This window comes from Poecilia reticulata, chromosome 12, assembly GCF_904066995.2.
Source record: "Poecilia reticulata chromosome 12, P_reticulata-male-v2, whole genome shotgun sequence".
NCBI classification, from domain to species: domain Eukaryota; kingdom Metazoa; phylum Chordata; class Actinopteri; order Cyprinodontiformes; family Poeciliidae; genus Poecilia; species Poecilia reticulata.
In genome coordinates this window covers 15,621,653-15,637,348 of record NC_088841.1, presented here as the reverse complement: position 1 = coordinate 15,637,348, position 15,696 = coordinate 15,621,653, and the positions used below count along the sequence as shown (strand labels likewise).

Below are 15,696 nucleotides of genomic sequence, written 5' to 3'. Positions count from 1 at the left end.
CTTTCTCTCCACAGCAGAAGCTTGTATTAGTTCCTCACAATGGGGGGCTGGAAAGCTGGAAGATGTACCCTAAATTCACAAAGTATTTTAACAGGAGGAATCTAATCACACTCGGTTTCTGGTGGCAATAGAACCTGACTGCCCTCGTCCAACTCAACCGAGTTCTGACGTTGGAACGCCAGAGCTCGATTTTTCATGAACTTCCTGAAATTTAATGCAGCTGTGTCTCATATGCAGTAAAGCCTTTCTTTGTCGTCTGGTCGTGTATCAGCTGAAGCTTTGTGGACAAATGGTTTCATAGAGAAAAAGTGCTTTTGAGGTGCTTGAGTATGTTTGCCTGAGAGCTTCAGAACAACAGACCTTACAATTTGTGTACATTTTAGGTTATTAGAAAGATGTATTTAGTTAGAATAAAGGGGACTTTCCTAAAGAATTTTATTCACCATTTCCTGTGCAGTTCGAAGACAAAATAAAAGAGATTTTGTTGAAAACAACAAAAAAGTCTTGGCACTCAACATCCTGCTTCATGACACAGAGAAATCCTTGGTGTGTGTGGTTTAATTTCTTAGCAATGTCTCTTATGTGGTGTGAAACTTCACACGTTTTCTTTTCTTTGGTGGGAAATGACCGCCGTGACCTACATTGATTCGTTTGCAGTTTTCTATATTTAACGAGCGTACAGTAAATGCGGGTCAGAAATAACCAAAATAATCAGAAACGTGAAAATGGGAACAAGAGGTGCGAGAGAACTTGACCTGCAGAGGCTTGCTTTCATTTCAGTGAGACGTTGCCGCATTCAAATGTCAAATGCGAGTTTCTTTTGACACAGTGGCAGGAATTTTACTAGAGTTTCCTTGAACTGCCAGCCTCTGAGGCAGACATCTGCAGATGTCTGACGGCTGCAGACAGACATCTGTAGCCGTCGCCCACCTCAGCACCACCGCCCCACTTTTATCCCCTGGGGCAACTGGAAAGCCCCGTGGGATGGCATGAAGAGTGGTGAGCCTTTACCTGAAGTGGTGTTGACACGGTTGTGGTGCATCGAGTTTCCCTGCCTATTCTCAGGTAGTCGGTGGTTTGGCAACTAAAGCACGCCTTCCTGTGCTGAAGATGCTTTCAAAAGTCATGGAGGTCATGTCAGATCACAACAAGCTGTTTCACTTTCACTGCAGTCATTGCAAAGGGGCTGCTGGGCTGCATGATGCACAAACACTAACCAACTTACTTGAATTGCTTGAAGTAACTCAATTAAGTTTATTCAAACTTAATTTATTAAGTAGGTTTAACTTGACAAATTTCAGTCAGTCTTACTCAAATCATTTAGTTTATTTCAAACAAAGACATAAACTGATAAAGGATCTTTGTTTTTAAAAAGGTTTTTTGGACTCAGACAACCTTTATTTGAGAGTAGTGGGCAATAAAAGAGGGAAAAAACCTGCAACTAAGATCATCAGGCCGGGAATCGAACTTGCGACGTATGTGTCGAGGACTAAGGCCTCCTCATATGGGTTGTGCTCTACCCCTGCACCATCACAGCAAGTTGTCATCACTAAACCAAAAGAATTAAGAGAAATGAATGTAAATAAGAGCATAAAATGGACTACAGCTCAAATACATTTTTTAGAGTGCAGGTGAAAGCTTTTAAATAAATAAGCAAGCGTTAGAAACCAACATCCTCTTCAAAACTGTGAAGTGGAGGGAAAAAGGTAACTACTTCTTTTCACTGTTAACCTTAAATAAAATCCACAATTTACTCTCAGAAGTCACTCGTTAGTAATTAGTCTGGTTGTTTAATCTCAGGTTAATTCAACTGTCCTGTGAGATTTTTTTTTAAAAGTATCCTAAGCTTTTAACAAACCTACCAAGACATGGCCGTCCACCCCAACTAACATGAAGGACGAGGAGAGCATGGAGAAGACTTGACCCTGGCGCTGACGTTCGCCACCCAACAGGACAACGATACTAAACAGTCGGAGCAAAATCCATAAATGTAATGAAGAATTTGTGGCAAAGCTTGAATATTGATGTTCACAGATGCTCTTCGTCTGTTCTGACCGAACAGACGGACTGTGAAGACGAACTGGCTTACATCTCAGTCAGTTTCATAGATTTATTCCTTTATTCTCCTAAGGATTGACTGAAGGTTGAATACAAATGCATGCCATGATTTTTCTCTAAAAAAAAAAAACGTATTATTTTCCTTTTACTTCACAGCTACGTGCTACTTTATATTGGTCTATGAAAACAAAATAAAATGAAATTAGGCATCTATCAAAAGGTTCTTCTAAAGAGGTTTCAAAGGAGTGTGATCATGACAAGTCCACACAATGGGGTAGGAACAATTTTGCAAGACACAGTGGTATTTTGTCAACATTTTGTTTGCGTTCAGGATTTCGTTCCTCAATACCAGCCACGGGTTGTTGTCAAACGGAAGTGACATATTTCCTAAAAAATCCTCATGTGGTTCATCACTCAAATCCCTGAAAGACGTAACACGGCGATGTGTAGCAATGAACTCATCCACTCATTCTGCATGTCAGTAGCTGGGCTCACCGCTTCTTGTTACGCAGATTCGCTCATCTTTGCGTACTTGTAAAGTTTGTGATTGTGAAACGCGTTTCCTGTGACCTGACAAGCATCCTGTATGGAATACCACGGAAATCTGTTGCTGCAAAACAGAAATGTTGACTAATATCCAGAGAAAATAAGATGTCATTGTTTCTGTAAAAAAAAAAAAAAAAGCAAAGAAAAAAATGTCACATTCGTCACCTCAGAACTGCACTTAGTTTTCATTTTATTTTATTTTTTAAGTATTAATCAACTAAAATAAAATGAAGGTTTCATCTGACAGCTTAGATCCTCGAGAGAAAATATGAAATAAAGACTTTTGGTAGAACTTTCTTTAATTTATGCTAAAGTAAATTAAAGTTCAGAACTGTGTCACAGGGTGAGCTGACCAAAGAACAGAGAACATTTCTAGTGAATCGACGCCTAATCACTAAATCAAGATGGTTTATTTTTGTGAAGTGACATAAACCCACTGATGTTTTCCCACACATGCAACCAATTTGTCTTAAATACTTTCAAACCATACCTCCATATATGTCTTTGCATTAGGTCAATGCCCCGACATGTCTGTACACAGATCAGACATGCATGAGAACTGACCTAATCTCATGACAACACATTGTTGTTATTTTTAAGTTCAGGTCAATGCTATTCACAAGAAACGTGTCACAATTATGACAAATGATAAAAATGAATAATAGCAATAAGAAGAACTCAATATTTTAGTCAGGAAGAAATCGCCCAGGATGACGTGCCATTCATGAGGTTCGGTGCACGTCATTTCCTGTGGGTTCTTCTAAAGAAGTTTCAAAGGAGTGTGATCATGACAAGTCCACACAATTTGACTGTGAGACACAGAGGAGAATGAATGGTCATGTAAAGAATATGCATTTTCAACAGCTTGTGGAAAGAGCAGCAAGTAAGTTTACCTACATTCATTTCTTATCAACTCAAAAAGCAGCTTTAAACATCATCGGCTCTTTTTCGTCTTAAAATTATGCAACCTATTTTTAGTGACTTGTGGCTGTTGTGAAACTAACTGAAGTTTGCAGTTTCCTGCATGAATGAGTCTGATTCCCTTGTAGCCTTTTTGTTTTGGCCAGTATTTGTGTAATTGACCTTTGTTTCCACACAATTTCAGCATGTTTAAACTCCAAACATAATGAGACCAGTCTGTTTTTCCTGTCAGTATGTTCTTTAATGGAAAGCGTTTGGTTCTGCGATTACAGTTTTGAACAAATGAACTCCGCCTGTAATGCGAGGCAGTTTACTTTAACTGACCACTTCTGTTCTCCTCAGCATTACTCTGCTTCCTGCTGCTTGTGGTTGTTGATTCAACTAAAACCGTGGCAGCCGCCAGAAACCAGGAGTGCAGCAATGACCTGCATCGGACTTTGAAGCTCACCAGGCTTGTCCATAAGGATACCAGTGATCTGATAAAACAATATGTGAGTAAATTCATAAATCTGCTTCATTTTTACCCGAAAAATCACACATTGTCACTGTGTTACATTATGTTTTGAATCTGATTCAAATTTCCATTCGTCCCTGGCAGAAATCGTCCCAGGGGGAAGTGGCAGAGCTCCTCTGCAAGGCTTCGGTGAGCGGCATCCCTGACCCGAACATCTCTGGGCTGGAGCCTTCGGAGAAAATAGCAAGCATGTATGCACAGCTCCAAGCCTTCTCCCCTCATCTGACGAGGGTGTACGAGCAGCAAACAGACATGCAGCCCCCAAAGAGTCCGCTTCTGAATCTACTTAACATGGTGATAAATCAGACCGGGATGCTGACTCGCCGCATAAACAACTTTTATCACAAAGTCTTCCCGAACCTGCCTCTACCGGAGCCGGCGGGGGGATCCACAACACTACCGCCGCCTCAGAACGTCTTCCAGCAGAAGGTCTACGGCTGCGTGGTCCTGACGACCTACAAGAAGCTCCTGACAAACATGTCCAAAAACATGAGGACTCTAAGAAGCAAAGTCTGCAGAAAGGCACCAGCAAGTGAATTCAACTTATTTTGATGACCTGGGGCTGACCTCCGGCGGTCGGTTTCCAGCAGCACTTTACTTACTGGGATGACAACAGACTTAATGAAAACATGAGTTTGAAGATGGCAGGTACATCAGAGTAATGGAGGATATTTATGGTATTTAATATTTATTTTCTGAAAGCGTTCCTGGAAAGAGTGAAGTGTGAAAATGATTAGCGGGCTTATTGTTGCATGTTTTGTAATTTAAATGTTTTTTTGGTTTTTTTTGCTGTACACAGAACATTAATCTGTTGCTCACGCCCTGATTGCATCAGTACGGAGAATTAAAAGATGCAACACAAGCTGATCCGTCTGTTGGATTATTCCTGTGAATTTTTATAATAGGTGTTTTCCCCCCTCAAAGTGTATGAAAAGTATCATGTGCTGTTTTTTTTTCTTTTTTTTCGCACAGAATCACTCCCTAAAAGAGGAGTTAAAAAGAAAATCGGGAAGCTGCTGAGACGCTGACTGTGTGATATCAGCTTCTAGTGACGCATGTGTTCGACACAGGGCTGCATCAGATAGGAAAGATTTCATGAAACTAGCAGGCTGTCTGGTCAGTCACAAGGTGTGTGTGTGTATATTGGGAGGGTCAGACCACTAAATTTGTTAACGGTGTGTCATTTGCAGCTTTGCATCGTTATACAGATGCTCATGCAAGGGCGTATTAAGATGGGGAACAAAAATTATAACATTTTGGATAAAGATGCCTCCCTGAGTAAGTGCTTGATGACTTAAGCTTTATTAGTCTGGATACTATCGTTTCCACAAAATTAACTTAATTTTAGCTCAACTTTCCTCCAGTCACAAGCTGTCAGGAAACTAGAAGTAGAGAGGGGATTTACTCTAGGTCATGAATCAAGTTCCCTGTTATAACTTTGCCTTATTTAAAGCAACACTGAGGGCACCTTAGGGCAACACCTACTACTGAGTCTGGATCATGCATTTCTTTTAACTGTTCTTATAATACGCACCCCAGCTCGGTAAAACCAGATTTACAGAACACTGCAGAAATAGTATCGCCATTAAACTTGCCCACATTTTATCACTTTAGAGCCACAAACTTTCATGTATCTTATTGGGCAGTGCAAAAACATTGTGCGACAGCGATGCGAAAGAAAAACGATACGTGGCTATTTGAAGTTTTCATAAATTATTATCCTAAATGTGCGAGGCACGTTTACATTCAGCCTATTCTGAAGGATTATCTTTTGCTGTAGATACAGCGGTGAGTCTTTTGGGGTGCGTCCCTACCAGCAGACTGAACAGTTTGAACTCTATTTTTTTTAGAAGAAGATAGCAGCTTAGTCAAACTGGGTACATTTCCACACAAATTCTAGATAAGATTTAGGTCTGGTCTTTAATCTACCCTATTGTCGCTGTGCATGTTTAGCGTAGTTGTTCTGCAGGCGACTGAACCTCTGCCAAACCCTGCATGCTCTGCACATTCACGTTTTGCTTCAGGGTTGCCCATCAACTCTGACCAGCTTTTCAATCCCTACGAAAAAAAAGAAATGAATCCTTGCAGCATTATGCTGCCACCACCCATATTTCACAACAAGGATGGTGCACTGAGATGTGCAAAGAGCCAGTTTCCTGCAAGTGTGATGCTTCACATCTAAGTGAAGACTAAATAAGCGTAGTCTTTTTTCATGGCCTTCTTTCAACAATGTCTTTAGAAAAACTATGTATTATTTTCTTTCCACTTCACAAATATTAACTGCTTGATGTTAGTCTATCAGATTCAAACTAATATTAATTTATTAGATTCGAGGAAACAGTTCACCGTCAGGTTTCAAAAGCAAAAGAGGATCTACGTCTTAATTAACCCACTGGACAGAGAGTGTCCAGTGGGTTAGCTGTTTAATCACTACTCATCTTATAGAAAATGTGAACTTCATTAGTTAGAAGTGTCAAATTAATTTTAAAAAAATTAGAAAATCTCTTTGAATGAACTTTAGAGTGGAAATATAAGCCAGGGAGTATCGCAAACCTTTAATAGTTTAAAGGGTTACAGGTTGCTTTAATATCCCTTCCTTCAATTTTTATTTCTTTAAACAAATGACTAAGACTTTTATTTTGAAGGGCCCACTCAAACTCTCTTCTCAGAGAAACAGACTGAAAGAGGCTTGAAATTGAGCTTCCGATAAACTCATTTTATGAAAACTATGAGTCAAGTGGAAAATAATTTCTGAAACTTTGAGTGGTTGAATCTTGTGGTGACGCCACAAGCGTTTTTTTTTGTTTTTTTTTAACCTGCACTGCATCTCAACTACTCGCATGCAATAAATTAAAACATCATTGAAAAGCTCACGTCTTTCAGTAAGTCAGTTCAGTTCAGTAAGTGAAACACAATGAAAACATGGCAGAAAAAGTTGAATGTTTAATAGCAGATTGAAAGGTATTCATTTTCAAAAGATACTTTAAATTTTACAACTGATTGGGAAACATTTACTGAATATGAATGTATGAGGTATAATCAGGTATAACAGGAGTTTAGATTTGACACACGTCTGGGGTGATTTAAGACACACACACTTTAGCATCAGAAGCTCTTTGGGACCCTTAACATAATTTGATCTGAACAATTTCTGACTACTGATGGCCACCAGAACACAATATTTTTTATCATGTCATCCATGTTTCCACATTAGTGTATTACCCATTTAATTTTATAATTATTGCTAAATAAATCATATATGAAACAAATGATGGACATGTTTTTAAAAATCCATATTACTCATACATTTATAAATATGATTTTTTTTTCATCATTTCTTGTTTGTTCCCGGCTAGTGTTGAGGCCCTAAAATTGCTTTTTTTATTTGAGATAAGTTGCCTCTAGATGGCAGTATATCTCAGTAACAAAGTAAGATGAAAACTGAATAGGCAATAAGCAATTATAATAATACTAATATTGACTCACGTTTGAGTTTTCATTTTTAAAGCAATTTCATCATTATATGATTGTTTTTAACGTCTGACCGTCAGAAAAGCGTGGGTAGAAGGAAAAAAGATGACAACATATCTTCCTATTGCTGCAACATTTGGTGTAAAGTTCAAATGCTGACTTGCTGTTTTTAAGTTTCATTTTGTTTAGCTTTTTATGCTTGTATTTATTTTTGTTCAGTGCAGAAAGCTTCTCAAAGACTCTTATGTGAAAATATCGGTTGTGTTTGTCAAAAACTGTATCCTGAACTTTGAGAGAAAAAGTAAATGTTGAAAGTCTCTTCAGTTTTCTCACCATTGCTCAAGAAAAATGGCTTCCATTACTCATTTTTATTTCAGGTTATGATGTTTTCTTTTTCCCTGATAAACCTTCGCACCATTTGCTCAAATGTCGTTCTCTCACCATAAAGACATGTTTAACCTTAACCTTAAAATATATGATGAAGTAGCACAAATATTATATACATATTATTCTACTTATTTGAAAATCATTGAAGCTTTGTTGCACAATAACTCCCACCTGAGAAATAAAGGATTCATGCATCGTTCAAGGCCCTACATTAATATGTATTTTATGCCCATGATGAATGTATGTTTTCACTAGACCCAAGGTTCCTTTTTTCTTTTGAGAGAAATGCAAATGATAAACAGTTTCAATGTTCTTTATCTTGCATCTACAGAGTGCAGGGAACTGGCACTTACTGCTCACAACCAGAAATACATACTTTCTGTAATAGAAAGAAAATGACAAGAAACATTTTTGCCATGAGACAAACCATAGTATCTTTGATCAAGAGGCATTACAAAAAGAAAACTTTACATATTCAAGCCCCTGCATTCACATATATAGTGTATCTAAATATCAGTCCATTTCTTAAACACTAAGAATAAAAGTGGATATTTATTTTAATAAAGTTCCATTCACAAACCTACACTCATTATTGGCATGAATGTTATATCAATTTTTGGCTTTTAATTCTTTTTCAGACTGTTTGCGGTGCAACTTTATTCATTTAAAAAAAAAAGCTATAACTGAATCATAACTGAAAACGACCCATTCAGGGGAGAACAGCAGTCAAGCCATGTTAAAAGCCATTAGCCATAGTTACAGCTATAAGAGCTGTGTAATCGAGGCATGAAGCCATAAAGGCTTTAACTCAGTGTTTTGTGGTGGCTTGGTTTGGTTATGACATTCACTCTGACCTAAAAAAGACAATTCAAAAGCCTGCTTTATGGCCGAAAGTTGAAACAGCATTCATGCCCATGAAGCGTGTTGTAAAGATTTCACTGGAACCAAAATGTTACCTCTTTTTAAATAAATGCAAATAATAAAGTGCTTTAACGTCCCCTTTTTGCGCAAACAATGCAAGGCATGCACATTCTGCAGTAAAGAAATAAATATTTTCTGTTGTGATCACAACAAGGCAACTATAATATCACATGAGATTTATGAAAATAATTTGCATATTCAATCCCATTTACATCAACAAATAGAGCCATCCATGTTTGAATATCATTGCTCTGTCTTGGCATACAGTAGTGCAATTTTGTTGCTTAAAATTAAGTCTTCTAATAAATTAAAATTGTCGTTCGGTTTGCATAGTTGTTCCAACATGCATGAGGCGTATCGTCAGTGTAGAGCAAAACAAGAAATTAATATCAAACAGTTTAAGGCATCAAGCTTTATATTCTCAAAGCTTACTTAAAACAGCTGGACACTTCAGCCCACCGTGCAGCCAGGGATCATATTCGACTTTAAGAAGCGAATGTTCATTCTTGATTCTATGTCAAAGTTAGACAACAGCTGCAAAGAAAACAAAACAGCAGCTCAGCTTCGCGTTTCAGACTCGTACAAATCCATTCAAACTAACTAAAATCAACTTCAATGTCATTTTAAGAACATATGCCGACTACGTTTGCCACACATTAAATATCGGATGAGCTATTTTTCTTCTTTTTTTAAAGCACAATGCACTCTGTGAACGAACCTTTAGAAAATGCTCGAAGGTGATTCCCTCATAAAATTCGTCGCGGTCCTGAGTTCAAAACAGGAAGCTTGTGATTTAGTCTGTGCAAGGAACGAAGCAAGCGACTTTATCTAACCAAAACCACTTCCTTACCGTGTGACCAACTGTTCTGGCCACTTCAAACATGGCTGCATCAGCAATGGCTCTAGACGTTTCTTTCCCCAGTGCTCCGCTGCGAGATAACAACTCCTCCACCACCTGGAAAAATCAGAACAAGAACAGCTCTGATTTCTGGAGGTGAAGGAGTGAGGTGAAATCCTCAATTTCCAGGCGACTGACAGACAATAATTCAAACGATTCTTCAGTGCAATAAGAATCATTTGAATATTTTGGACTCAATAAGCAGCTCACGTGTTTGTAATCCTCAAGCGTTATCAATCCATCGCCGTCCGCGTCGTGCATGTTGAATATAACTGCAGAGAAAAATGCAACTTTTATGCCAGCCACTGGCAAACATCAAGCATGGATTAGAGATTCCCTGAAGACAAAACGCACATTTAAGTTTCTCCCTCCTGATGTTTTTACGCTGTTCATCTGTCATTTTTGAACACGGGGGCCTGAAATAAGACAGGACCACCAGAAATTCTTCAAAGCCAATCTCGTTTGCCCTGCCCTGACGACTCGGGGAAAAGTTTCTGCAATAAAGACAAAAAATATACGCGCCTTAATTATTCTAAAAGCTTACTTGCACACACAACAATACTAACAGTAATAATAAGAAATCAAATAGAGCCCAAGTTCCTTAAGAGTGAAGTCATGTTGTAAATGCAAATATAGGCATCGGTGTAAAATGCCTACACCGACGCCTAAAGCAGATCTTGTGGATTTCTGCTTTAATAGGAGTTAATAAGGAGAAGATTTATATAATTTGTCCACTGAAGTAAAAGAAGAAGAAGTCAGGAGAACAATGAAGTAGAAAAAGAAGTCAATTGAGCAAAAACACATCTGAGATGAAAAGAATGGTTCACAAGTCCAAAAATCTTTGCCCTAGAAGAAAATCTCTGGTCATGGGCTCAAACCAGTGGCACATGGTCAATCTATGTCCCAGAGACATCGACTGTAAACTAATGTTCTTATTACCAAAGACAACCTAATACGTATATGCAGCAGTGTCAAAACATTTCTGAAAAACCCTGCAATGGTTTAAACTCTCTCTCTCTCTCTCTCTATATATATATATATATATATATATTTGAGGAAACAGTTCACTGTATATATGTATATATATATATATATATATATACTTTAAATTCGAATCTAATAAATTTATATTAGTTTGTAACTTTCACTCCTGCGCCAAAAGTGACAGATTTACGCCGAGTCTCTTCAGCAAGAAACCAAATGGTGATGTTGGTTCTTATTAAAAGAGTAATGCCTGCATTTTTGGATCACCCTTCAAGATAAGACTGGTCAGAGCTTGTGATTGGCTGGACATTGTTTTGTTCAGAAAACAGCTGACAGCACACGGGTAACCCCCATTTCCTGCACAGAGCATCAATGGGGAAGGTAAAAGTGCTGACACCATCCTGCATTGGCAATAAGCTGTGACACATCCAGTCCATACATGTCTTCAAGAATGACTTTTTAGTGAAGAACAAAACTGTCCCTTTCTCTTCATAGCATATACCGCATGTCATTGTCCATATATGGTAGTGCTTCCTGTTGCAGGGACAGAAACTATTGATTTCTTTGATATGAAATGAATTACCTGCTGTAAAAAAAACATGGAAGTGCAAATAAAGATTCATGTATATTTTACATTTCTTGCTTTGTATGTTTTTAAATAAGATTATATTTTTGCTTTAAGATGAAGACAATTGTAAGACAATATGAGAAAATCAAAAAATTACTATGTTTCACATTGCTGCAATGTTCCACAGATTTCTTTGTTACACTCTTGGCTTTTTGCAATATGTTTATTTTAATTGTTTTACGTTTTAGAGGACATCTAGAGGAATTAAATAAAATAAATAGAAATTGTTATTCATAAATGCAGAATTAATATTCATCGCTGTACTGTACCTTCTGTTAAAGAAAGCCTCTATGATCTCTTTACGGATGGGATTGTATTTCAGAGAAGGGATGCCCAGGAAATCTTCCCTCCTGAGGAAAGTAAAGGAAATTAAGATGTCAAACCAGCTGCAATATCCCAGCCAGCATAATATGCGACTAGTTTCATGTTAGATGAGATGACTGAAGCTTTGCAATTAAGGTTTCCAGCTTTAAAAACAATCAAGTTGTCATATCATGATCTGTTACTGACTGGAAACGGTTTGTAAATGACTGAAGTAGTCAAGATCCAAGAAATCAGTGAAAAATCACAAACTTGCAGCTTACCTTAAAACATCATCTCCATCACTCAGATGTTTGAACCTCTTGTGGAGGACCATAATCTGCCTATGTGAAACTGAAAACAAACCACAAAGCGAGCAAATACTGTAAATAATTATACAATTTGTAAGTTTAAGCTGGAAATTCAAGGCTCCCTTTTCACTAATGGAAGCTTCCGAGCCACCTGTTTTGTGTATTCAAATGTCATTTTCCACTCTTTCAGCTTGCATCCTGTGCGTCTACCAATACACTTCTGAGAGAATAGAGGAGTTCACTTGACAAGTAGTGAACAGTAATCTATTATTAACAGCATTGTGCTTTGTAAAGGATAATGTTACACTTCCCTGAACTTTCACTCTAAATTATTCATCGCTCCTGCGTCACACTTGACAGATTTACGCGTCTTTTCAGCACGAAACCAAATGGTGGTTTCTTATTAAAAGAGTAAGGCTTGCTTTATTTTTTCGCATCCTGCTTCATGACAAGACTGAACATGAAAACGCATTTCCGTTTCAGGAAGCTCTTTATACTTCCTTCTCGTCCGACAGGGATTGATAACAGATAATGATTACTCACAGCCAGTTTTCTCCGACAGATCAGCGTGTTCAATCGGAGCCGGTGTAGACGTTAGTGCTCCCATCGTTGCTAAAGGCTCTCTCTCCCCTCTCTCTGCCTCTCTGACCTGTGGAGTTGTCAAAGGCACCACGCAGCCCAGGATGTACTCGACAGGGATCAATGCGATCATGTTTCACAATAATCCGTGTCCATATTAGTGTTTACCTCAGATTCCGGGCTACCACCTGTTTTCGCTTTCGTGTGGAGGCCAAGCAGTTCTCATCCCCCTGCAGGCAGCGACGGCTACTTCCGCAACACCCGTTTCTATGACGACACGGTGCTAAAAACAAACGGGTAACGTCTGATTTAGATGCCTGAAGCTTTTAATTACTTCATGGCTGGTTTGAGTGGAGTAAAATGAGACATTATTTTAATTTAGGTTAATCATATTGAGTTAAAATATCATTGAACGATTCAATTATTTCAATAACTCAATTCAGTAAGACGCATGTTGATTAATTATTTCTGTTAATTATATTTCTAATTGGAGGCACTGAGATAAACTGACTACATAAATTCACATAATTAACCCTTAGCATAAATAACAATAAATATAAACATTTTTAAATAAAGGAAAGAGAATATATTCACACATAACTTAAAGACTATCCCACAATTGTAACAAAAACATTACTTTGTATATAAAAAAAGACTAACAACAATCAATCTAGCAGCTTCTGTCCATATGCATAACAAATAAATACAATAAATAAAGCTAAACATAGTACACAGTGATTAATTTCCAATGAACAGCTGACAAAATAGCTTACAGTTACAAATTAAAATACAACTGAAATGGACAATGTTCAAAATATATATTCTAAACATGGTGAAAATGCACATGAAACCCTACACATTGTTAGATTTGTCTAAAATAAATGCTAAAATATTATACTGGTAAGGAAAACACAGAGCTGATTCTAATACGTACCAGCGTTACAGACGGCAACAGAAAAAGGCTAACTGTCACTGGTAGCTATGGTAACCACCAACTGTCAATTTATTAACAATAAAATCAGGAGAAAATAACTCAACACAACTAATTTGTAAAATGAATAAACCAGTTTTAACAAACTTCACATCTACAGTAATGTTCCTAAAAACCTATTTAAACTGCAAATCCTACTTGCAGTTCAAATTAATTCTTTTATAAACAGAAGAAAAATGATGTACATCTTTTTAGATCTTTGTTACAAATCAAAATCTAAAAAGTGTGGCATGAATTTCTATGCAGACCCATGTACTCTGATACCCCTATATAAAATCCAGTACATCCAGTTGCCTAAAGAAATTACCCAATTAATGAACTAAGATTTGTTGAAGAATGTTAGTGTAAAAAAAAAAAAAAAATCAGCATCATGAAGGCCAGGAAGGACACTGCACAGATTGGAGATAAAGGCGCAGGAATGTTTAAGAACCCATTTCTTTAAAATGTTCTTTAAATTATGAGTAGTACTACATATAATTTAGTCTTTTGCAGAATCATTTATTCCTTTGAACTTTTCCTTAATCACATTGCATACTGATTGACAAAGACAAAATCATGCAGTTGTGTAAGTACAAGAAAAACTATCATTTGCAGCAGTTACAGCTGAATATGTTTCCAGACCAAATAAGCTTAAAATTTCTGTGACTAGTTTTGTGCTGAGTGATGTATATGTAAATATATAAGTTATATGTTCTCCAGAAAATCATTGTCAAGTTCTTTTTTAAACTGTGTAACTTCCCCACTTGAAAAGGAATGGATGACCCCACGCAGACTCTTAATGACAGGGATTTACTCGAAGGATCAAACAGTTTGTCTTGCTTTTACTTCCATTTATTTCAGTGTATAGACATGTTCACCGTTGATCCAGAGGATTCAGGTAAAAACCTTTAAACAAACCCAAAAAATAATAATTACTAATCTGTGTAAATTAATTTCACTCAATTACAAAAGGAATGGCAAATTATATAGGTAAATACCAAGCAACAAAGTGATCAAAATTAAATACACAAGTAACTAAACTTATGTTAACTTTAAACTTAACTTTAAAGTGCAGTTCAAGTTAATATTTGTATTTACATTTCATACATTTCTTAACATACAAACATAACTTCTCAACATTAATAATAAATATTTACTATAAATTTAGCTTTAAATTATCTTTTGAAGTTGATGATAAATTAATTAACAGTTGAACTTGGTACCAAATCCATTTCATCAACACAACAAACAACTTAATCATAAAAGTCCATCAATCAATGAACGGAAAGTGTCACCGCCGCAATCCACCACTTCAGTTCGCTGTCACTATTGATCCGATCGGCCAAACTGGAATGTAGACACTTTTGCGGTCCGATTTCATGTCAACACAGTTTATTTCTTACCGGCTGCCTCTCTGCTCATCAAAAGATCATCCAGTTGTACACAGGTTGGATAGGATCTGTGATTCAAAAGTCCGCAAACTCCTGTCCTCTTTGTTTGGCGGCTCTCACTTCCATCTTCTTTTTTTTTCTTGTCCGTCCCTCTTTTAGGTCCGTGTGGAAGCGCGTGGTTCTTTTTTTTTTTTTTTTTTTTTTTTTTTTCCATCTTTTTTTTTTCTTTTCTGATTCGACTTCACACCTCCCACTCGATCTTTCCAGTAATCACTGGGAAGATCGCAGTCCTGTTGTCATCTTAGTACATCTGGAGTTTTTTTTTTTTTTTTTTTTTTTTTTTTTTTTTTTTTTTTTACTCTTTGGTTTGACTTTCCATCTGTTCCTCTACGGGTATTAAGACAATGAGCCTCCTAACATCCCTGTGAAGAATGGTGGTCTTGATTTTGTCTTTCTTTGGTGGATGGGTTAGTCTTTGCTTGACATATTTTGTCATAGGTGCACAATAACTTGGGACAACTTGGACATTTACGTCCCTCACAACACCCTTCTTGTCAGGATTTGCACTTACAACTTTGCCCAGCATAAACTGTCCTCTGAGTGCATTTTGGTCACACAACCAGACGATGTCCCCAACAGCCACATTTCTCTGGGAAGTGTGCCACTTGCTCCTCACAAAAAGGTTGGGACCAGCCAGTTGCCTCCAACTTTTCCAGAACTTAGTAACTTCACTTTGCATAGCTCCAAGTCTTTTAAATGAATAGTTGGAAAAATCGAACATTTTCACATCACCACTCTGAGATGCTCGTCCGAGCAA

The 15,696-nt window shown here is 37.4% G+C and overlaps 2 protein-coding genes across 6 annotated transcripts; one reads left to right on the top strand and one right to left on the bottom strand.

The window, feature by feature from the left end:
• Positions 1-332: 332 nt before the first annotated feature.
• tescb (tescalcin b) lies at positions 333-13,556 on the bottom strand. 5 transcript variants are annotated; one of them, XR_014090133.1, is made up of 12 exons: positions 13,453-13,556; positions 12,687-12,801; positions 12,483-12,588; positions 11,913-11,982; positions 11,598-11,678; positions 10,071-10,210; positions 9,927-9,988; positions 9,669-9,773; positions 9,537-9,584; positions 9,251-9,352; positions 1,863-1,962; positions 333-1,549 (listed from the first exon to the last, which is right to left on the bottom strand). XR_014090133.1 is itself a non-coding variant. In XM_081613414.1 (11 exons), exons 3-10 carry the CDS (start codon positions 12,544-12,546, stop codon positions 9,269-9,271), a joined length of 654 nt encoding a protein of 217 aa, XP_081469540.1. In that variant the 5' UTR covers positions 12,547-12,588; positions 12,687-12,801; positions 13,453-13,556; the 3' UTR covers positions 333-1,549; positions 9,251-9,268. The 5 variants fall into 5 exon arrangements, 4 of the variants coding, with proteins under 4 accessions (XP_081469540.1, XP_008422429.1, XP_017163437.1 ...); XM_081613414.1 differs by lacking the exon at positions 1,863-1,962; XM_008424207.3 differs by lacking the exons at positions 333-1,549; positions 1,863-1,962 and adding an exon at positions 8,195-8,276.
• m17 (IL-6 subfamily cytokine M17) lies at positions 2,641-4,906 on the top strand. The gene is made up of 3 exons (XM_008424205.3): positions 2,641-3,487; positions 3,868-4,016; positions 4,124-4,906. The coding sequence occupies exons 1-3, from the start codon at positions 3,433-3,435 to the stop codon at positions 4,589-4,591; spliced, it is 672 nt and encodes a 223-aa protein (XP_008422427.1). The 5' UTR covers positions 2,641-3,432; the 3' UTR covers positions 4,592-4,906.
• Positions 13,557-15,696: the final 2,140 nt, after the last annotated feature.

What these genes read in the sequence shown, in the direction of transcription:
- m17 (XM_008424205.3), top strand. Translation starts at nt 3,433, where the DNA reads ATGAATGGTCATGTAAAGAATATGCATTTTCAACAGCTTGTGGAAAGA. An exon ending in GCTTGTGGAAAGAGCAGCAA is followed by an intron (nt 3,488 to 3,867) that starts GTAAGTTTACCT and finishes TGTTCTCCTCAG; the next exon opens with CATTACTCTGCTTCCTGCTG. An exon ending in GTGATCTGATAAAACAATAT is followed by an intron (nt 4,017 to 4,123) that starts GTGAGTAAATTC and finishes CGTCCCTGGCAG; the next exon opens with AAATCGTCCCAGGGGGAAGT.
- tescb (XM_081613414.1), bottom strand. Translation starts at nt 12,546, where the DNA reads ATGGGAGCACTAACGTCTACACCGGCTCCGATTGAACACGCTGATCTG. An exon ending in TCTGTCGGAGAAAACTGGCT is followed by an intron (nt 11,983 to 12,482) that starts GTGAGTAATCAT and finishes GTTTGTTTTCAG; the next exon opens with TTTCACATAGGCAGATTATG. An exon ending in CCTTCGAGCATTTTCTAAAG is followed by an intron (nt 9,353 to 9,536) that starts GTTCGTTCACAG and finishes TTTTCTTTGCAG; the next exon opens with CTGTTGTCTAACTTTGACAT.